This window comes from Sphaeramia orbicularis, chromosome 20 (genome assembly GCF_902148855.1).
Source record: "Sphaeramia orbicularis chromosome 20, fSphaOr1.1, whole genome shotgun sequence".
NCBI lineage: Eukaryota > Metazoa > Chordata > Actinopteri > Kurtiformes > Apogonidae > Sphaeramia > Sphaeramia orbicularis.
In genome coordinates this window covers 8,038,923-8,061,805 of record NC_043976.1, presented here as the reverse complement: position 1 = coordinate 8,061,805, position 22,883 = coordinate 8,038,923, and the positions used below count along the sequence as shown (strand labels likewise).

At 36.5% G+C, this 22,883-nt stretch overlaps 2 protein-coding genes across 5 annotated transcripts in view; one reads left to right on the top strand and one right to left on the bottom strand.

The window, feature by feature from the left end:
• The window catches only part of plcd1a (phospholipase C, delta 1a), an 18,843-nt gene extending 15,639 nt beyond the window's left edge, over positions 1 to 3,204 (top strand). For both annotated transcript variants that reach the window (XM_030123550.1, XM_030123549.1), the window contains exons 13-15: positions 98 to 233; positions 325 to 474; positions 2,259 to 3,204. In XM_030123550.1, coding sequence (XP_029979410.1) covers positions 98 to 233; positions 325 to 474; positions 2,259 to 2,350 — 378 coding nt within the window. In that variant the 3' untranslated portion in view covers positions 2,351 to 3,204. The remainder of the gene's footprint in view (positions 1 to 97; positions 234 to 324; positions 475 to 2,258) is intronic.
• Positions 2,764 to 22,883, bottom strand: vill (villin-like). Of its 3 annotated transcripts, none has more exons than XM_030123546.1 (21): positions 22,742 to 22,883; positions 21,459 to 21,497; positions 18,244 to 18,327; positions 18,036 to 18,110; positions 16,378 to 16,577; positions 15,910 to 16,018; positions 15,502 to 15,612; positions 13,472 to 13,677; positions 13,299 to 13,377; positions 12,433 to 12,531; positions 12,176 to 12,329; positions 9,047 to 9,147; positions 8,812 to 8,949; positions 8,570 to 8,728; positions 8,250 to 8,429; positions 7,471 to 7,616; positions 5,672 to 5,816; positions 4,597 to 4,785; positions 4,272 to 4,340; positions 3,828 to 4,133; positions 2,764 to 3,674 (listed from the first exon to the last, which is right to left on the bottom strand). In XM_030123546.1, exons 1-21 carry the CDS (start codon positions 22,784 to 22,786, stop codon positions 3,561 to 3,563), a joined length of 2,748 nt encoding a protein of 915 aa, XP_029979406.1. In that variant the 5' UTR covers positions 22,787 to 22,883; the 3' UTR covers positions 2,764 to 3,560. The 3 variants fall into 3 exon arrangements, with proteins under 3 accessions (XP_029979406.1, XP_029979407.1, XP_029979408.1); XM_030123547.1 differs by having other exon boundaries at positions 18,244 to 18,322; positions 22,742 to 22,876; XM_030123548.1 differs by lacking the exon at positions 4,272 to 4,340.

Genomic DNA, 22,883 nt, shown 5'->3' with positions numbered 1-22,883 from the left:
TTTATGGGTTAAAATATGTTCGAGTATGTGGATTTATATCATTCTTCACATTGAGAGACTTTTGGTGTGTTTTTGAGCTTATGTGTGTTCCCTACAGGTGATTACAGCACAACAGTTACCTAAAATTAACAAGGACAAGCACAAATCCATCGTTGACCCCCTGGTGAGAGTGGAAATCTACGGCGTCCCAGCAGACAACGCCAGCAAGGAGACACACTACATTGAAAATAATGGTCTGACACACACAAACACACATTTATTCAGTAAGAAGGTTTAAATGTCGTCTTCACAATCTAAACGCTGAATAATCCTCCTCCCTGGTAGGGTTCAACCCAATGTGGAATGAGAACTTCCAATTTGACATTCAAGTCCCAGAGTTGGCCATGCTGCGATTTGTGGTCGAGGACTATGACTCAACCTCCCAGAATGATCTCATCGGGCAGTACTGTCTACCACTCACCAGTGTACAGAACGGTAAGGAAACTCCACACAGCACTCAACTGAGAAGACAATCCTTTAGTTACAGAGACTAAGTAACTATCTATATATCTATCTTTGGAAATGACAAGGTGTTGAACCAGATTTTGGAGCTAACTGACCAATAAAATGTCACAACACACAGCTTAAAATGTAAATCAAGACTGGAGCGATGAAATATAAATACATGTCAAACCATTTGGATGCTAATTACATGGAATCATCCTATCCCTAAAATACATTAAACAGCTGGAACAGTATTCATAAAGCTTCCTCACACAATAGAGTCATATCTAGTGAGGAAATTCTAAGAACATTCATAGAACTGTGGGTGTGGTGAAAGACAAGAATAGATTTTAGTAAAGATAATAGTCATTCACAAAGCATCTTAACTATTAAAAGAGCCTGGAAGGTGAAAAACCTTTAGGAACAAGAAGGTTTAGATGTCTGCCAAGAACACAAATTTAAAAAAAACATCAAAACTAAATCTAGCAGTGAAAAAATACCTTTGTTAACTAACTAAAAAAAACAACATAAAACCATAGATGAACAGTGGAACACAAAGTAAAATAACACACAAGTACAGGAAGATCCAGTGTTAATGGTTCAAGAAGAACAAGAATAAACTAGTTTGTAATATGGGACCATTAATAAACAATGGTTTTGTAAAACTTCTTTGATTTCATGCATTTCTGTCATCCAAGTTATGTTCTTCTTTGACACATTTCTCATCTTACTAGCACAGAAAATAAATAAAAACATAAAAATAAAAGTGCTTTTACACTCATACAAGTAAACCACACTATATTTGACAAAAAGATAAATTAATAAGTTATAAGTAAGTAAGTAAGTAAGTAAGTAAATAAATAAACAAACAAACAAACAAACAAATATAAATAAAGGACGTCTCCAAAGAGTAAGAGCTGTAGCAAGTAGCTCTGTTTACATAAAAGAACAGAAATTCTATGGATTCTGTTGAATTCACTGCTCATTATCTGCTCAGGTTAGAACAAAGTGTATTTAAAAGAATTCAAAAGATATGGAAATATATAATATACTAAGTTTAAAGCAAGCAACCATATTTTTATACTACTTTTTATTGTACTGAAAGACTATAATTGAGTTCATTTATAATGATTTTTTGTCAGATTGTCATATACTATTACCATTATACACTAGTATCATTAATGGTAAAAAAAATAAAAAAAAACGTAAGAGAAAACTTAAATATAACACAAGTTTATTTTAAAGGCATGTTAGGTTTGTGCTGCAGTTGCAACACAACTAATTATATTAGAATATATTCTGATTAAGTTTAAATTGATCTTAAGCATTTCTAAAATTACATGTACATTCTGTTGTAAGTTGTTCCAAAATAATCATAGCATATTTCTGGCCATTATCACTGAGTGCTTTTGCTTTTTTGGTGTGATTACACGTTTCAAAATAGTAAGTCATTCCAACAAATGGACTTGACTCCATCTCCTCAGTGAGATAGTTTTATCTCTTTCTTGAATAGAATTGCTTTGAGGATTTTTCCAAAGTCATTTTGAAGCCAAGGTTCTTTCTTAGAAGCTCTTATGCTGAGTTTAGAGTTTTCTGAGAGGAGATTGAATACGGTCCCAGATTAATTTTGAGATACATGTTTCCGCTCGAATATTACAACCCCACATCTCCATTGTCATTGTCAACTGTTACATCCCATCTTATTTCTGAACACTATGACGGTGGTTTTGACTCAGATTCGCTGATGCAGCTAAACCTCACTTCCTCTTCTCCAGGATATCGCCACGTCCCGCTGCTCACAAAGAGAGGTGACATCATCTCCTCGGCCGGACTGTTTGTGCATCTCATGCTCATCGATGCCGAATAGAGCCCTGTATATAGAAAACCCTTCACACCAGCAACAGCATTTTTTGGGAAACCATATTGCAAACACTTTCTCAAGGCAATAACATTTTGTCAATGGGCCAAGCAACACTCACAGTCATTTGTATTCTGTCAGTGTGTATGACTTTAGCCTGTATCACTTTCCAAAGCTATTTAAAAGCTTCTGAAGAGAAATAAAGCAAGTGTGAATGAAAAGTGGATGAAAGAGAAGTGTGTGAGGGGATCATATAAAGAAGTCTACCATAGTACAAGAATGAGTTGTGACTAGGATGTAAACATAAATAGCACTAGAGTTTCTATAGGTTTCCCGAGGCCAATCAAAGCATCAACATGTTATTTTTCAAGCAACACAACAAGCTCTTAGTTGCATTGTTGTATTACTTTGCTAGACTCTTTAAAACATTTTAAGTATTTGTTATAAAAGTTATTTTATGCTCTGTGTTTGTCACTGGAGTAAAGGTATGGTTCAAAGGGCAGATGCTGAAAATCATATGTGAGTGTGTGTGATTGTGTCTGTTTATTCTGAATGCGACGTGTTTGTCACTGTGATTTTATTTTATTTTGTTCATACTTTATGCCTTATAACTTTATTTTTTAACTGTTAATATAAGAATCATAACAAGCAACTGTTGTATGACTTTGCTCTGAAGGCTTCTTCACTGTATCAGGTATTGGACATTAATCGATAATAATAATAATATTTCAGAGAGTATTTTATCATTTCTATCGCCTGGAGTACTTAAACAGTTTTTTCTGTGACATGCTCATAAGTGTCAGTGCTTTAGTGTGTTACTCCTTTTACATTTGCACTAGCTTTCCAATAAAACCAGCAGTCCTCGATAGATTATTGTGTGAGTTTATTCATGTTTTAAGTCATTTATTCATGACAAAAGATAATAACATGCTGAGAAGGGCAATCAGTTTATGATCAAGAAGAGAAATATAAAATACAACCATTTAAAATAATTTCCATATAAACGACTTTGTGTCCATGAAATGTGCAAATTTCTTACAATATTTTAAAGCTATGATAATTAAAGGCCATATTAAATTATTAGAAGCTGCTTAGTTGTTGAAAAATAAAGTGTCAGTAAAAAAAAAAAAACCTTCAAGACTTGGTATTATGGCATCTTTGTGAGCTTAACTTCTGCCTTACAGCTTTCATTTCTTTACATAAGGACGATAAATGTTTCTCAGAATAGTCCTGCTTTTTTCTTCAAGTCATTTTGCCGCCACTTTGGCAGGCGTTGAAAGTCTAAGCGGCTGGTGCCAAGCAGGTTCTCAAAATCCACATCAGACAGATACTCCTGTAATCAGATCACAGAGCAGCACACACCAAGATTAGACTGACCTCTACTGTTATCTCACTGTTATTACATTTATACGTCAAATCACAGCCATCTCTGTTTTATTATTAATACTTAGTGCTATTTGTGGGACATCCATTCTTCTGCACTCACCTCCCTTTGGCTGGGGTCCACTCCCTGCGGCAGCTCACTTGGAGACTTGTTGATAAGGAGCTGAGGGTCCAGATACTGCCCTCCAGCAGAGGACAGCCTACTGCCACCAGCTGTGACCGATGGAGAGAAAATGTAAGAGGGGGACACAGAGGGCTGGGGTCTCTGGGTGGAAGGGCTGGAGGGAGTTGAGGGCTTTGGGGACAGATCTCCGTGGACCCTGTAGACTGGAGGAGGAGAGCTCACTGGGCCCCCAGGTGCCCCATAACCACCACCAGGACTCTTATTCAGATTAGTGTTACTCAGTTCCTGAAGGCATAGAACATAGATGTGAGATATTTCTGGAAGACATTTACTTGACAAAGACATTGCATAAATGTTATAAGTTAGTGACCGTATTAGTAGTTTTTCAATTAATGATAGGATTAGTGTTAGACAATCACTTACTACAGCAATCTGTGAAAGAGATGCTGCATCAGTCAACTTTTTTTTCATCTCCTCATAGGAGTTTCCTCCCTGTTGAGAGGATCAAGGCATCCAGGATTGAAAATTAGTGAGCATGCAGAGCCGTCTTCTTGTTCAAACAACCCGTGAAATCATCAAACAGTATGTCCTTAACCTTAGTGAAGTGATTTGTTTACACACGATTATTCATGTCATACTTTGATTACATTAGTTCCGACAGTCACTATGTTAACAATGATGTGATCTAATGGAAAAGTACAGTAACAAATGTGCTTTATTAATGCATGAAAACTACTGAAGTACTTACACTCCACTTATGAGGGTCCCATGCATTGAACCAGCCGGTGAATGTCGGCGGCTCATATCCCTGTTTGACAAAGATAGTGGGTGTGTCTGGGTCACGGCCAGCTGGGTGGGTCCGCAGGTATTCCTGAGCGCTGTTCCACGCCTCTTTGGTCTCGTACTGGTTGGCTAAGTTTCCAACCCATAAGAAGATCTGAGGACATTGGGAGAGCAAATGAAAAATTAGTTCAGTATGACGATGCAGAAATGAAAATAAATTATGAATATCACGTCATAGTTGCACTATATTAAATTTCACCTCTGCTTAATACCTAACGTACCAAATTCTTTCAGTGACTACATGAAACTTCTCTGATTTTTATTCCTTTAAGCCTTCAGTTGTTTTTCTATCTGTATATAAGTAGGATTAAACAAAAAGAATTAAATTGATTTTCATAGAACTTGGTGGAAATGTAGGGCACTACGGGGCCTAGGGTGAACCCACTGGAACTGCAATAATAACTTATTGACTTTGAAATTAATCAGCAATGGTTTTGAGATCGAAAATTAGTTTGGGTAATCATATTTAGTTTAATTTCAAAGAAGTATAAGTATATTTATTAATAAAATAAAAAATGGTCTGATTCCAGCTTCCTTAATTTTAATATTTTGCGGTTTCTTCCCCATATATATGAGTAAACTGGCCTGTACATTTGAAGATGTCATCTTGGGGTTTGTGATATATTTTTTTCTACAGTTTTCTGATGTGTAATAGGACAAACAATTAACCAGAACACTCAAAAAGTAAGAGCAGAATAACATAAGTAAGGAATAATTAAAATAACCACAGGCTACAGCCCTAGAGTCCAAGAAATTCAGATCCAGAAGAAGTTGAATTACCATATTATGGGGCCTTGACAGAGGAATGTGCTGTTAGTTCATTTTTTTTCTCAACAGGATTACACAAAATTTCTCATTTTAATTGTATAAAATTTGTTGTACAGATAAGGCATTGACCAACTCACTAAACCCAACTCACTCCTTAATATATGTCTAATGCTGGGTGTACATTCTGGGGTGTACACTTTTGGATCACTCACTTCCTCCCAGGTATCCAGAAGCATGACGTCCTCCTCATCCAGGTCACACTGAGCGAAATCGTCCACCTCTGTCATCCGAAAGCGACCCGTCTGATTGGAGCATTCAAAGAGTCTGGGGCTATGAGGCGGCTCCTCCCTCTGCAGCCTGGAAACACACACATTATGACATTACAACTCCACTACTGACAGTGTTTACACCTGAATTTTACCACGTATGGTAGAAAGATGAATGATACATCATTTAGCAGAGAATAATGAGCACTTTTAGATGTGTGATTGAAAAAAATGTCCTAACCTAATTTTCTGATTTAAAAATAGTAAAAATCCCTCGGTAACGGATGGACGGAAAATTGGCATCTGTTTTTGACCACTTTATAAAACCTGCCTTAAAGTGCGGTTCCAACCTTCATAAAACTGTAACATTTTTGTTGTTGGTCCTCTAGGGCGTCTGTTTTGCAAAACAGTAAACAGTTTGTATTTCTTCACTATATAAGGGCATAAAATAGCAAGAGTTTTACTAAGTGTTTCAGTAACGGATGGACAAGGGAGAAGAATTACAAGTTTCAATTGTTTATTCAGCATATTTAGCAGTATATACATAGCATATATAATTTCTACAAAGTCAAATACCTTAATAAACTAATTGAATACATTTTAACATATATTTATCTCAGCCTATTAGATATTTGCAACCACTGTAAAAAGAGTAGCAAAAGATTTTTAAAGTGACCATACAACTTATCATAAGTATGTAAGGCTCAGAAGTTAAAATAATTTATGTTGAAGGAATGTAAAGTCTAACAATGGAATAAATGACAGCGAATAAGTTAATTCATGTATTTGTTAAAAAATATATTGACAGTGTTTGCACAAATAACTATTTACATTTATGTTTGCAGAGCTATTATTTACACATATACACATTTAATTATTTTCGTTTGTTGTTTATTTATTTTTTTTCTTTTTCTTTTAATGTTGTTTATAATCAGCTAAAATAACCTGATGAATGTACCTTTTCTAAATCACTTACATTTACTGAGCTAGGTACTGTTAGGTCCTGATTGGCTGGTTCAGTCAAGTGAGATGATGGTTTCAGGAAGTGTTGTGGTAGCAGTACGGTACGTGAAAAGTGAAGCACTGTAGTAAGAAGAAATCCGTCTCTATCTTGCTGTCTCATTTTATAAAGAATGAACTATTAACCACCAACGAACCCTCACATTACAAGTATAATATCGGTCCAATAGAAGAGGATCAAAGTTATGCTTTGAATTTCACACAGACAAAGAATGTAAACATAAATTTATGCTGAATATAATGCCATCTAAGTACTTTTAAACATTTTTTCTAAAAAATAAAACTCGTGCTGGACACTAGAAGTAATGCACATTCATTTTAAATGTATTTTTTGATCTAGATGTTCACCTTCCCTTGGCCAGTCCCGTAAGTTCAAGACACACTAGGCCTATTTCACCTTAATAATGAAGACACGGCCATGTCTGTATGTGGCTGTGTTTCGTCTGTTTTCTACTTAATTTAACCTGATATAGAGAAGAAAATAAAATGGTGGACAATAGCAATGAGATGTAACACAGCCAAGAAGGAGGCATAAATTACAGTAATGAAAAATGTGCCAAGGAATGAAAATGGTGCTAATGAAAAAGTGCTTAGTTGAAACATCTGTAGTGCCATTGAATAAAAAAAACAAACTCATGTTGTTGCATCTAAAGCCATATTAGACAGATATAATATTATAAAAGTAAAGCATCAAATCCTAGCTCTTTGCTGCTTTCTTTGTTTACCTCTTATCACTGGCATAAGGGGCCTTTCCTCCCAGAGCTACCCAGAATTCAGCTGGCTCCTGTCCCTCCATCACCACCTGCTTGTCCTGCTTGGACAGCACATCAGACATAGCTCTGCCCATCACTCTCTCATCCCCACTGCAGCCCTGGAAACAGATACAGCATTCACAAACATCAAAGAAAAGCATATTTTTATGCTTAAACACAACCACACGTGTATATTCTTTAGCAAATGGCTCTATTTATACCAGGGGTGTCAAACGTGTTCTAAAACCGGTTCGCCAAAGCGTCACCGGATAAATTTGTGAGGTGCAAAACTTACACTGAAGGGTGTCAAAGTCATTTTAGTTTGGTTCTCAAGTAGGTCAGACCAGTAAAATAATAGCAATAATAACCTCCTAATAATGATAATTCCAGATTTTTCTCTTTGTTTTAGTGTGACAAAAGTAAAATTACACACACAAAAAATGTGAATAACCTGAAAAACTATGAACAACCTAAAAATTCTTGCCTGTTACTAGATGTTTTGTGTCTTTCCAGATCCACAGTGATCTGTAAGTTGTGCTGTAAATGCATAATTCATAAGCTGAGTCATGATATTATTAAAATTGCACATTAACTTCTTTGCACTAAAACAAAGACAAACATTTGGAATTCTAATTTTTTTGTTATAATGTTATTATTTTACTGGTCTGGCCTGCTTGGGCTCAAATTGGACTGTATGTGGTCCCTGAACTAAATTGAGTTTGACATGGTTTAGGCTTTGGCAGACCACGTACCTTTCCGTACCACAGGTAGCATATCTGGTTGGTCTTGAGCAGGAAAACATCGTTGGTGTTCAGAGACGTTGCCCTCGCCATAACTTCAGTGGCCTTTGTGTTTAGTTCATTAGTCCCTCTGACCTGGAAGAGCCTGGCTCCCTTCTCAGGGTTTACCACCCCAGGCTTACCAGTCCCACCCTGCAGACACACACACACACACACACACACACACAAAACAAAAAACACACACTTTTCTTTATTTAATTTTTTGGCCCATTTTTCTCATAAATATGGATACACAATACTCATTATATTTGTACAAAGAAAGAAAATTTTACCTCAAAGATGATGAGTTTGCCCTTAAAAATAGCCAGGAAATGGCGAGGCTCTTTTCCCATGACCACCCTGACCTGCACTGGGGTCCCATTGTACTTGTTATCGATATTTACAGCCTGATAGGCGCTCGCTGTGATCTCATCTTTAGTGGCGTGGCAGCCCTGATTTAACACATCCATAAACAAAACAGCTGTTCATTATGGAGCTTATTATAAACACAGATTTACATTTATTAACATCTCACCTGCCACATATAGAGGACATATTGTGGTTGGTTTGATCTTTGATAGGTATAAAGCACCAGGTAGCAGTCTCCTCCATAGAACTGACCATATGTACTCGGGTCTACATCTGCCAGCTCCAGGTTTTCAATGCGCCACACCTGATGCAAACAAATACAAAAACTTGCAATTTTCCCAAATGCATTCATGCATTATTTATTATGTTGCTCAGTGTCTAATTAAGCTGTATTTCAGCACCTTAACATCTCCAGAGGCATCATCCACCATACGCTGCTTCGCTGCCAGTTCAGGACGTGCATGAAGCTCCATCACATCAAACTTAACCTGGTCGACCTTAGCTGGATACAAGTAGGACATAAATTTAAACTATTATATAACCAATCCTCAGCTAAATCTAGCAGAAGTAGCTGAAGAAGTATTCAGATCAGTAGTGCCTATAGAACCATGCACAAAAATATGCCAAAATCCACTTAATTAACCTCAAAGACCTAAATTTAGAGGGGACTGTGAGGTGCCGATCAGACGAACTAAAACAGGTCAAAACACCATCTCTGTTATAGCTAATAAGAGCTGGAAAAGTCTCCCAATGACTATTTCTGAAATCTCCACCTTTTCCTCATTAAAATAAGAGCTGAAAAAAAAAAGGTTAAATCTAATGAAACCTGTGAACACCTGTGATGTCTGCTCAGCATTTCATTCCCATCTCTGAAGTTATTCTTCAGTTTTCAGTATTCTTCTTTTCAGTTTTATATTGTATTTTTATTGTATTTATTGTATTAATAATGTGTTGTATGATGTACACTTTCATACAGTAATGTGTAATATACATTGTATTGTCTTGTTTATATGTTTAGTCTGTTTTAAAATGTTGAGGACTATGGATGGAAAATAGCTCCCAGCCAAATCCGGCATACTTACACAAAGTAATGTTTTTATTTGTACTGAGTGTTCATTAATGTGCACTGTCCTCATCTAACAAACAAACAAACTAATAAATAAATAAATATGTACGGATACAAAATTTGTAATAAGTTCTGAACCAGTAACGCTATTAATTCATGTAAATACTTCAGGTAAAATGCAGTTTCTCAGTTTTTCAGTGGCATCAAATATGACCCATTTGGACGTTGAGAGGCTCTGTAATGAACATGGAAGCATTAGACATTAGAAATGATTGAAATAATAAATACTTCATCTTTTATTTTGTGTTTACAGAAGGTGGTTATTTGTCACCACACATAAAAAAACATCCAACTGTGTCGCAGCCAAACAAGCTGCTAAAATGAGTTAATCATAATAGCTTCATTACAAGGATCACCAGGTAAACTCAGTGGTAAAAACAGAATAAAATAAATAGGAATTGTAATATGCTGAGGTATGATTATTGGCTGAGGTATTTTATGACTACAGGGGCAGATGTTCTTTTTTTTTTTGCAAACTGAATTCTGTTTCCTTTCTCTGAGGATTGTTGCTGAAAACAGTGATTTAAGGGATAGGTGCAGTGGTTTACAATTTTGTCCATTAAGTGTTCTATTGCTTTGCTGTGGTGATTAGATGTTTGTGTTTGCAGCCTAAAATTGCACTACGCTGTTAAACCACTTTTGACACTTAAGTGCTCAAACCAAGACACAATGTTAAAAAGGGAGTATACTTTGTATTAGGGATTGGTATACCCTGTTTAAAATGCATGGGCTTACCCCAACAGTCTTTGATGAGATGTTTCCAAATGAATTTTTCTCTATATCTTTCCTAAGTTATTTATCACTATTTATTATTCAATCCCTCTGCATTTTTCATTGCCATTCAGGTATTTTAGTCTATTTAATTGACTGATCATAAAAGCTGAGAGCAAATTCAAAGGGTTTCATATCAGAAGTGAGAACACTGTAGCAAAATAGACTTTTTGACCAAAGTAAATCATTAATTAAACATAAAAATCAGTAACTACAACCACTGTCATTTGTCAAATTAAATGGGTTTTAAAGGTAAAGCAATGTTGTAGAAGATGACAGTGTTTCTATATTCACTACAGAGCCTTTGAGCTTCCAAATGGGTCATATCTGATTACAAGGAAATGCTGAGAAACTGCATTTTACCTGAATTACTATATGTATTTATAGGATTTTTTTTTAATGAAATTTATTGTGATTGTAAAACATTTTAGATCAGTAGATGCTTTTGCTCACCAGCAGCTGTCGAGGGTTAAAACAGTCCAAAATACTTAAAACTTAACAAATATATATTACTACAGAACAATATACTAATAATCAACCTCTGTATATGTGCCCCATGCCTGGCACATGAATGTTACTCTGCTACCTGTTATTTTTGCACTGTTTACACTGGTACATGTACGTTCTAAAACTGCACTGTTCACATCGGTACATGTATATTTCATGTCTACTCTGTTACATTTGCACTGCCGACTCTGTTTCTTGCACTGTTCACACTGTTTACATCAGTGGTTCCCAACCTTTTTTGGCCTGTGACCCCATTTTATCATCACACATTTCTGGTGACCCCAGATATTCAAAACAAAGACTTTTTTTTTTTTACTGCACAAAGTGAGAATTTTATTTTCCTTGGTCAGGATATGTACAGTCAGTCCAGCTTGTATTTACAAGGCTGACAATTAATACTGAACAAACAAGAACTCAAACTATGAATTTTGAAAGAGCTGCAGCATCTGAAAGTGACCACAATGAACATTTGAAAGATAAACAGAACCACAGTGCTTCAGTTTCAGCTTGTCATGTCTTTTATGTATTTGTGATTGTCTCTCTCAGTTCACCATATATTTTTTACTAGTAAGTGTTTATTTTTTATTTTTATTTTTATCAATTACTAGAAATTTCAGGTGACCCCATTTGAATTCCAGGTGACCCCACATGAGGTCCTGACCCCAAGGTTGAAAAACACTGGTTTACATTGTTAACATTGTTTACATTACTACTACTACAGTTGTACATTTTATACTACCTTAATTTTTAAATGTTAGCCTTTCATACAATATATCTCCATTTTGTACATACTTTGATTGCACACTTTTTATTTTTATACTTTTTTAAAGATGTCTGTATTTTATTGTGTTGCTACTTAGATGTAAGTGCGGTGTTGCTGGCAGAGACCTCCTACAATTTTGTTGCACAACTGGTGTAATGACAATAAAGTCTATTCTATTCTATTCTATTCTATTCTATTCTATTCTATTCTATTCTATGTGAGAAGTTGGAGAGACAAAAAATTGCCGAGCCATTAATAAACTGCTTCAAATAATGGACAAATACCTCAAAATTACCCAAGTACACTTACTTTCCACTGCTGCCCTCAGTGTCTGGATGTAAATAAATGTAATATAAACAGTACCTATCTTTCCCACGCTGTAGGTGGTTCCCAGTCCCTGTGTTTGTCCTTTTTCTCTCCAGGACTTGAACAAATGCTTGAACATCGCTGACTCTCCTCCCTCAGCCATCACCTCCACTTTGGTGCTGGTTGGGTAGTTCTTGGCTTTAATAAAACCCTGGGAAAACACGTCAGAATGTGAATTCAAGTGTTTATTTTTTAAACTGATGAATTGTACAAGGCTCTTAATTCTAACCGTGTAACTCTTTTATTACACTCACCAATGCCCTGTTCAGAGCTTCTCGTCGCTCTTCCTTGGTGGCGCTTTTGCCCTTCCACACCATCACACAAGAGCCTTTCTGGTCTGCAATGTAGCAGTCCTGGAAACAACAGAAAAAGAAACAGTGAAAGGAAAGAGGTGTGCCTTATATTAGCAAATAAGGAATATACGCCTGTCAACCATAACATTCTGTGGTATTTTGATGATCTCATTCCAGTGGGACCTGTCAGTGGGTAGGTTATATAGGCAGCAAGTGAATACTGAGTTCTTTAAGCTTAAAGAGTAAAATGAGCAGGAGTAGTCATCTGAAGGGTTAAATAGTGATGGTCAAATCACTGAGTCAGAGCATGTCCAGATCATGTTGTTCTTTCCTAAAGTAAAGTGGTTCATACTTACCAAAAGTATCTAATGAGCGATAACTGCAAAAATCAAAATCATACAGAGTGTATTTTTCTCATTTCTAGTCAAAATATGTCATCACATTTAAAATAAGACATAATCACCTAAAGAAAAACTTGTAAGTGAGATATAAGAACTTATTTTTAGACAATAGATCTTGAAAATCTTATTTCAAGAAATTTTACCAAGATAATTTTCACTTGTTCCAATGGCAGATTTGTTTTGCTTTAATTAAGCAAAAAAAAATCTTGAATTAAGCAAAAAATAAAAATGGAACATCAAACATTTCTAAATCTTTTTTTTTTTTTTTTAATCTTGGTAAGAACCAAATAAGGTGCAGTTCACTTGTTGAGTAATATATCCAACCCAGTGAAAGGACTATTGCAATGAAATACTCAATACTATTACCACGTCTCCTGTCATAATGTTCTGGCTGATCAGTGTGTGTTATGGATGAAAGTCACCTACAGAAGAGCGCAGGAGGTCTTGCGTTAGAGGCTGCGTGGCGACTTCTTGAACCACTAGATTCCCACTGTTTTCAAAAACACTGAGAGGAAGCATAATAACAGTATGAATATTAGAATAGTGTCAAAAACATTCCCAGCATGCTTTGTTTGTGGTGGTTCCTGCAGAGGTCTTACTGGTAGAGTCTGACACTGCTGTTCTGCACCTCATCAGGTTTGTCATCAGGTATGGCCTCTTTTATCTGCCCCGTCCTTTGGCCCAGCACCGACATCATGATCTTCATCAGCTCTGGGGAGTCTGCCTCGTCTCCTCCTTCCACCACCCCAATCTGAGCACGACCTCCTCGCTCCCTGTCCCGGATGTCCTGAGCCAACAAGACCGCCTGAAAGGAGAAGAGAGGAGAGGAGAGGTATAGCTGTATTTTTTTGTATTATGTATTTTTCTATATACTTTTCTGTAGCTAGGCCTTTACAGTTTCCTCAGATATTTCAATTTGTGCAACTTTAAATTTTGCTTCACTACAGGGAAGATTTATACAGAAACATTTCATTATCATGAGCAACAAGATACATGCAATTTTTGTTTATCAATGTGAGTGTGACGTTGAGATGAACTTGGATTCAACAGATCTTTAAGAAAAGGAGTAAAAGAGGAAAGAGAAAGAGGAGGAGGAGGAGGATGGGTGTTGGAACTGAGACGAATGACGAATGATGAGATGAAGGGATGTGAGTTTTATATGGACAGATGACAGGAAGGGCAGTGGTGGAGTTCAGGGTATATCACGGTATACGGAGAATACCTGCTTATTTTTCAGTCATCATTGGGTATACCCACTTCTAAATCCCCCTGATGCACACCATTCAGTAATATCTGAGTCAAATTGCCCATGTTTTCTCCTAGGATGGTGAAGCCATGACCCGCCCTACTCTGCCTCTAATTGGCTGGTACTCGCTACCTTCACTGATTAGATTGGTTAACTTTAAGCATGAGGACTGATGAGCCAATCAGAGGCAGAGTAGGGCAGGTCATGCCCAGGAAAATATTGCTAACTTAGCACCAGCCACCTCTGGAACCTGATTGGACACCTCAGGTGCCAGTGCCACCCCAGTTGATTGACAGGTCACTGCACCTCTCATTGAGAGATGCGCAATTATTGGAAATGCAGACAAGACAGGCAGAATAAAGGTATTTCAAATGAGTGGCACATATCGAGAGAACCTGCTTTCATAGAATACATAATTCTGAGGTAAGTTTTAAGGTGGTTTCAGAATGAGTCACTGTTTTAAACTACTGTCCATATGACTGCACAGTTAGAGGAGAAGAGAGTTTGTCGCCAATAGTTAAACTGTGTAAGTAGGCTAACGTTATGAAATGCTAACGTTATCCTATGTTTGCCTCATGTTGAATACATTTACATTCATGCAGGTGCTTGCGTGACCAGTAATACCTACAAACTGCTCCTGATCAAGTCATAATCATTTTATAATAGTGAGCAAATACTACTGACAGATTTTTGGGTAAACTAAATAGAGTAGTCTTACATGTCATTGTTTCTAAAACAACGTTTTTCTGGACTATTTAAAAAAAAAAAAAAAAGTGGCAAAAATTGAGAGTATACCCACTTCTCCAGGGACCACTACACTACAGAGGAAGGGGAATGTCGAGGTGTGGTTCTGCTTCTGATTTTCAGCTAAAAATATATTTATTTTCTTAAAGCATTATCTTGTAAAACATCTGTTCACAAAAGATTGGATCACAGAAGATTTTGTTTGTGTTTAATACTTTACACGAAAGCTTTAAACTCCATCTAAATGCCTTTAGTTTCTATTATCAATATTAAAATGTGTATAGTGTTTGGCTGATGAGAAGACACCTTGCTACCATGCTTATATGGCTTTGCAGGTATTACATGTGTATGTGTCTTTAATAGTGCATGAAAAGAAAACAAAGGTATGATTTATTCCACTCATATATGTTCAGAATTAATGTTTTTTAAGGATATTATTAAGTGATGTGGTTTTTTTCATGGTTTATACATGAGGCTTATTGTGAAATGGGTCGCAATGGTTTGTCATTTTTAAAAAGTGGATCCACAGGAAAAAAAAAAAAAAAACAGTTAACACTGCTGTGAAATATGGTGATTTGTTAAAGCTCTATGTGCTCAATAATACATACAGTATTCCAGATTTCCACAGTGGAGGATTACCTTGAGCTTCTCTCTCCTGTTGCTCTGTGGGCCGTTCCACTGTACTATGGCTTTCCCCACATCCAGCAGGAAAATGTCTCCTTTATTAAAGCTGTTCCACGACACCTCCACCTGTGAACGACAACTTAAGCTTTACCACGAGTCAGTCATTTCCCTATATTCAAATTAACACTGCCATAAAATCATTAAAAGTGTTCTAAGAGAAACAAATGCTGATAAGATAGGGAAATTCTAATTAAATTAAATGACACTATCAACCCACCCTTGTAGCAATTAGCACCTCCTATGACAGCTATGATAACAAGCCAGGCGTAATTTGTGTAAGAAGGAGTGCCAGTACCCCTTGTAGTGTGTGATAGCTCAAGTGGGAGGCACTGGGAAGACATTAATCCCAGTTAGTGTTTATACCTCTGTTGCTGTGACATGCTTCCTCCCTCTGACGTGCAACAATCGTAGGACATTGTAGGCGTTTGTGTCGACATGCTTAAAACCAGATGCCACTCCGCCTTTTTTGTAGCTGAGAAGAGACAAGTGTACATTTCCAAAGTTCAAGTGCAATAAAACAGCTGGGCAAGACGTGGAGGAGGATGGACACAACAGGCCTGAGGATATTTCTTAATTTATTTACTTGCAAATTTACCTTGAAGTTACACAATCATGCAGTAATTACAAAATGTTAGTTTGAAGTTAATGAAGTGGGTGAGAGAGTGTAGTGTTTTTTTCCTTGCTAATCCTCCACAAAACAAGTGTAATTTATGTCAAAAGGGATTAGTAGAGTAAGCCATGTCTAAGGAGGCTTAAAACAGAAGTGTATGTGTGACTCCACCTCCTTATTTGGTCATCACCACTTTGAGTTCACACTTTTCATTGACTCACATCAGGCCGTTTTTGAAGTAACCCTTGAACCGGGGTGACTCGTAGCCCTGCACCTCCCTGTGCTGGACCGGACTCCCACCCAGGTACTCGTCCAGCTGGGTGACGTAGATGGCTGCTGCACCTTGTTCGTCCTGAGAGGAGGTGTTCCCTATCCAGTAGTGGATGTCAGCTGTCTGAGCAGAGCCTTTGTTCTGACTTATCTGTTAGTGTGCATGAAAAACACACATGTAAACGTAAATCACACTTTTAACCCGTAAAGACCCAGTATTACTTTTGTGGCATTTCCAAAATATTTTTTCCCCTGTATTTAACTTTTCTTAAGTGATTTATCACCATTTATTTATAATATTACCATCTGTGTTTTGCTTTTTTTAGTGAAAATCATGTATTTTCCTAAATTTAATTTACTGATCATGTAAGATGAGGGGTGTCAAATATAAGGCCGCGGGCTAAATGGTCCAATCCAGCTCACAGGACAAATTTCAGAAGTGTTAAAATTACACTGAAAATATTAACAGTCAAGGGTGTTCAGGGGCCACATACAACTCAATGTGATAGCAAGTAAAATAACAGAATAACCTATAAATAATGACAACTATAAGAAAAATTTATGTTTATAAATTCTGTCACAATAAAATGTGACTAACCTGAACAAATTTCCTAACTTCCTTCTTAACCATATTCTGCCTCTTCTCAAATGTTTTCTGCATTTGTAGATCCACTGTGATCTTTAAATTGTGTTAAAAATAAACTGCGACATAATATTGGTGAAATTGCTCTTATATTTTTGATAGATATTTCAGGGTGTACATGATTGTTCAGGTTATTCACATTTTCATAAAGTAATTTAACATTTACACTAAAATAAAAGCAAAAATTTGGATTATTATACATAGGTTTCTATGTCTGTTATTTTACTGGTCTGGTCCACTTTAGACCACATTGGGCTGTTTGTGGCCCCTGAACTAAAACAAGTTTGACACCCCTGATGTAGATGTTCATAAAAGCTCTGATTCAAAATTGAGGGTTATTGTATTGAAAACAGAGAAAACTCATCAAAAAGTGACTTTTTCTGCAAAGATATCATAAACTGAACATAAAACAAGTGTCTCCATCCACTGTCATTTATCAAACTCCATGGGTTTTACTGATGAACCAGTATGGCGCCTCTGAACGTCCAAATGGGTCATATTTGATTACCATGAAAAGACGACAACCTGCATTTTACACCAATTATTTACATGCATTGATAAGATTAATGGATTAACAGGTATGAAACATTTCAGATCCATAGATGGTTTTGGTTGGTGGTGGATGTTTGGATCTTTATGAGTTAATGGGAGCCGTCCACGTTGATGAACATAATAACCAGTACAAGACGTAAACATGCCAGATTTTGCAGAAAGTACTTTACATTCTCCCCATGTAGGTTGCATAAAACACAAGTCGCAGCTGACAAATACAACTAGAAAAGACACTGACAACTGATCAATGCAAAATTTCTCCAAGTGTGTATTATTTATGGTTATATTTAAGCTTTATCACTGTTTAAGCCTACATTTCCCATAATGCAGCCTGACTATTTTTTCATAAGAGAGATTCATTAGGGTCTTTAAGGGTTAAACCTGCCCTGGGAAATCCTCAGTAAGTGGACTCACATATAGAATGATGTAACAGTCCCCCTCAAAGAAGTTGCCAAAGGCTTGAGCTGGAACCGGCACCATCTGCATGTTCTACATAAAAAAAAAAAAAACAGCAAAAGAAAACCTTCCACATCTCCTACTTCACCATGCTACACCTGTGACTGATAATGTACACATGCACAATAATGCACGCTGAATGATATTTGTTTTAGAGCTGACTCACATTGATGGTCCACATCTGCAGGCCCGGCTTTTGTTTGACATTTCTAAAAGTGTCTTTACTGTCATCACTCATCATCCTGCTGAACTGAAACAAATACAGGTGAAAAAAGAAGTTCATGTTTTTATTCTTAATATTAAATGAACACTTTGTATCTAGAAGGAAAGAGATGAGTAAATTTCTAAGTTATGTAACACAAGATATTCAGATCTGAAAAGGAAAAAATAATCAAGCAGAAACACCAAAACAGAGGGAATTAAAGCGATACAGTGTTTTAATGATACACTGGTGTGTATACTACACTGACTAATTGTCTTTTATTAAGTGAATTCAAAGACAGAAATTAATAAAATATGTTTAGTTGCTAATAATCTTTATTGGGCTTGATTTCTTGTAGTGCATTAAACCTTTCTTTCTTTCTTTCTTTCTTTCTTTCTTTCTTTCTTTCTTTCTTACTTTCTTTCTTTCTTTCTTTCTTTCTTTCTTTCTTTCCATGTGTATAACATCCAGTAGAAGACATATAGAGGACAGTTTATTATGAATTATTCCCCTCTATGTGTTTGCAAACCATTCCTAGCAGCAAAACCATTCCTTCAATTCATACCAAATTTGGTTCAGAGATTGCCGGTGACCCACAATAGAGCTCATTACATTTTGCGAACAGTAGGTCAAAGTTAAAAAATTTTTTGTGAATTTTTAAAATCTTTTTTTTTTTTCTATTTACTTATGATGAACAAAATTTCAAATGTCTGTAGCAGCAAAACTATTGATTGAATTCATACCAAACTGGGTTTATAGATTGGCAGTGACCCATAACAGATGTTGTTACATTTTGGGTAAAGTAGGTCAAAGTTCCAATTTTTATTTTTTTTTATTATTTTTTTTTTTTACATCTGTTTTTTCTCCATTTCCTTATAATGGACAAAATTTCACATCTATAAAAATATCAGTTTTGTTTCAATTTACTTCAAGCTTGACACATATATAGAGGCAATTGATACGCTAACATCACCACACGCATAGACATGATGACATCAGCTGGATTGATGCCAAAATAAGCTACAACATGAGTGAGGGGCAGGGTTTGTTGTTTCTGGCACCTCTTGTTTTGTATATGTGTCCATGTTGTAACAACAAATTGACAGAAATCTGTATTTATTCTGACCATGTGTTTGTCACTTTCTTGATCTGTTTTTGTGTTACAAATAATAAAAAAGAAGGTAAGAATATATATGTTGGTCTTCATACACTGATTCTTTACTGTTACAAACATTACAGTAAATGGTTAATCGAATATTACAGTGTTGTGGTTTATATATGGAAATATATATAAATATAAAAATATACAATTTTTTTTTTTTTAACCTTTATTTAACCAGGAAGTCCCTTGAGATGAAATCTCTTTTTTGAGGGAGACCTGTAATAATATAAGATTATATGATGTACAGCACTATTAACCTGAGCGTCTTAGTGCATAACAGGTATATTTAAAACAGGCACTTGACACTAGATTTTCAAAGCAGATTAATTTTACCTAAAGGATATGAATATTTCCTACAAGGTCAAACATTAGAGACAAATGTTCATTATCCTTGTATCTCCTCAGCGGTACTTCAATAGAGAAACATTGTACCCTAGAGACATCCTCATCTTCCTGCTTATCTTTTCTGATGTTTACAAGTTCCCTGTCTTTTCATTGGAAACAGATGGCTCTAAAATGACAAGTGAACGATTTCAAAAGATTGGATGTCTGACAGCAAGACACCTCTAATCCCCCTAATGAGAGTCTGCTTGGCACCATAGCAACACACAAGTTCTGCAATCAGCAGCGCTTAACTGCCTCTTGACTCAGATATCAGTAACAACAGCACTGATAAGCAAATACACTATTGCACCCGCTGTGCCAAGAATATAGGCTCAGTGGTGGTACACTGTATGGAAAACACGCTCTGTGGGATGTTACGCTGGTTTGCAGCATGTCATGTATGCAAATCCATGAGTTATGCATACCTGATATGAGTATCAAATAGCTGGAGACTGTGCAGTTATTCTCCAGAGAAATAAGCCAGCTATGTTATGGCTCATATAATACAAGCTGCCTAAGACCCTGCTATTTCCTCCAGGTGAAGGAATAAAATGTGTGGATTGATCGATGGGAGTGGGTGGTGTGAGCTGAGGTGAAATACATCAGGTCAGCTGTACCAGGATGTTACCCACACCCTTCATTATGATTATCAACGCTCTAGCATTCACATAATCAGATACAAAGGTGACACACAAGCAGAGCAAACATAAAAAAGGGTTGAGTTTTGATTAAAACGATAGGACGTGGGCCAAAGTTACCAAACTGGGATGTAGAATAAAGAACAGAAGAATGAAAATAACCTAACCACAGGGCGACTTTTAACATTTCATACTGTTAATATAGGAGAAACCAGTTCTAATCCCACAAATTATACAGTTACTCTGATAATATCAGGAAAGGATTTTAAATATTGATAGTTTCTTGCATCATTCTCCCTGGCAAAGCATCTGAAGAGAAACCACACCCTGTAGGCATGTCTATCTCACATATCAAAGTCCTGTTCTGCAGTAAAATAATGAAGTGTTCTCATTATTGATTGATCTTCAAACATTTGTCATGACTAATTGATCAGTTTCTCATTCAACAATGAAAAAGAAATGCCAGTCAATAAATTCCAGACCTAGAGGCGGTGAAAACATCCACTGCTTTGGTAGATTAACCCCCAAAATATGTTATTCACAAGCCCTGGTAAAGCAACAAATACTAAATAAAGGCTGTTTAGTTTCTTTTGATAAATTGATGCACATTGATTTGTCTGTAAAATAAAAATAAGTAATGAAAATCTACAGCATCAGGACTAGATCATGTTTTCAGTGATGATGTATGGTGAAATAACTGGAGGGTAGAGGACATCTGCGGAATATGTTTGCACAAGCTGGAAAATCAGCATTGTGTTCTGCAACCTGATCCTGCTGAAAATAAAAGAAAACCCTGAGCAAATAATTTCTGAAAAGATGAAGTGAGTCCATTACTGCGACAGGACAGACAGGTTTAACATCGGTGTCCATTGAATTCAGTTAAAAATGAAATGTACTATGTATATGTATGAAAAGAAATTGATATAAAGATGTTTATGGATATTATATTGAATATAATCAGTACTGTAACCCAGAAACAAAAGTATGGCTCTTACCTTGTGCTGTGTGCGGCGGAGTGGAGGCCAGGCTGTTTCCTACAAGTTATGCAGATGGATTAGTACAGTGATGTCTATAAACTATCACTGGCTTTTCTTCCTGTTTGCAGACTGAATTGTGTGTGTGTAGCAGAGAGGGCTGGGCTTATTTGTCTACACACCCAGGTATGAACACACCTGCAATTTCCTGTCTCCATATTTGCAATACCACATCCACATATTTATTTTCTTATTGTTTTATGGATACTGCACAAAAGGTGATTTCAACTGACTTTGCGTTGGAGCTGAAAAAGGTGTGACATTTCTAAGAGGAGGGAGTTCAATACAGAAAAAAAAATGTTATGATACTTGAGAAAACCATGCAGAATTCCTGGATTGAGATGGACTGGAGCCTCACTTCAGGGCCTAATTGTGCTTTAAGTGCCCAGCCGGAGTTGTGTTTATATCTGACTGAGCCCTCGGCAGCACAGTGGGCATTGCAGGGGCCACTTGACACCAATTATTCTTTTCACAACTGTTACAACTAGCAGATGGGGGAATTGGAGCTCAAGGAGCTCTGAGTGGTATTGGAATGAAATCAGAGGCTTTCCACAGCTAAATCTCATTCTGTGGCTTCTCACACGCAGTCACTTGACGAGGAACACTTGACATTATTGAAGGTTTACAGCTCTGGGCTTTGCCTACCCCTCAGAAAAAAAAAAAAAAAAAAACATATAGCAGCTTGAGTTTACAACAGTTTGCTAAATGTGGATATGTATGAATACATATACATTGCATCCAAAGTGATCTGCATGGTTTTCTGAATAAAAGAAAGGCAGGATATTTTTACGCAGCTGTATAGTGTGGATGTTAATCCTTACTCCAACACTGCATCAAAGCAGATTAATAAATGAGGGTTGCCTGTATTTATAACTGTGGCTAACCTTGAGCTTTAAGACACTGACAGATCTTGAATATCAGAGCGTAAAGTGCCCATAACTGCTTTAACACCAAGGCATTAACACTTGGAAAATCAAAGCTTTGTTATTTTCCCTCAAATCCTGCTTCTGCTGGCACCCAAACATTTCCAACCCATGTTAAGAATTTGTAAGTTTCTTCTGTTACCCATTGCATTTATTAGATCAATCATGTATCAAGCTCCCTGCTGATGTTTTTCTGTTCAGAGATGCATTTATTTCACATCTTTGTCTTTATATAGTCTGCACAATCCCTGCTAGAGTCTGAGCAACAGATTGTTACATAACTAACCTGGATTTCAAGTAATAAACTGAAGTTATTCTTACCTTTTGCCATGACTTCTCATTTTTAGTTTCAATCCTGTAGTCCATTATGAAAGTATAAGCATATAAATATCACAGCATCATATTCCACTGCAGAAATTTTTGCAGTGAAAAGAAAAACAGGAATTCTTCAGGCTTGAACAAT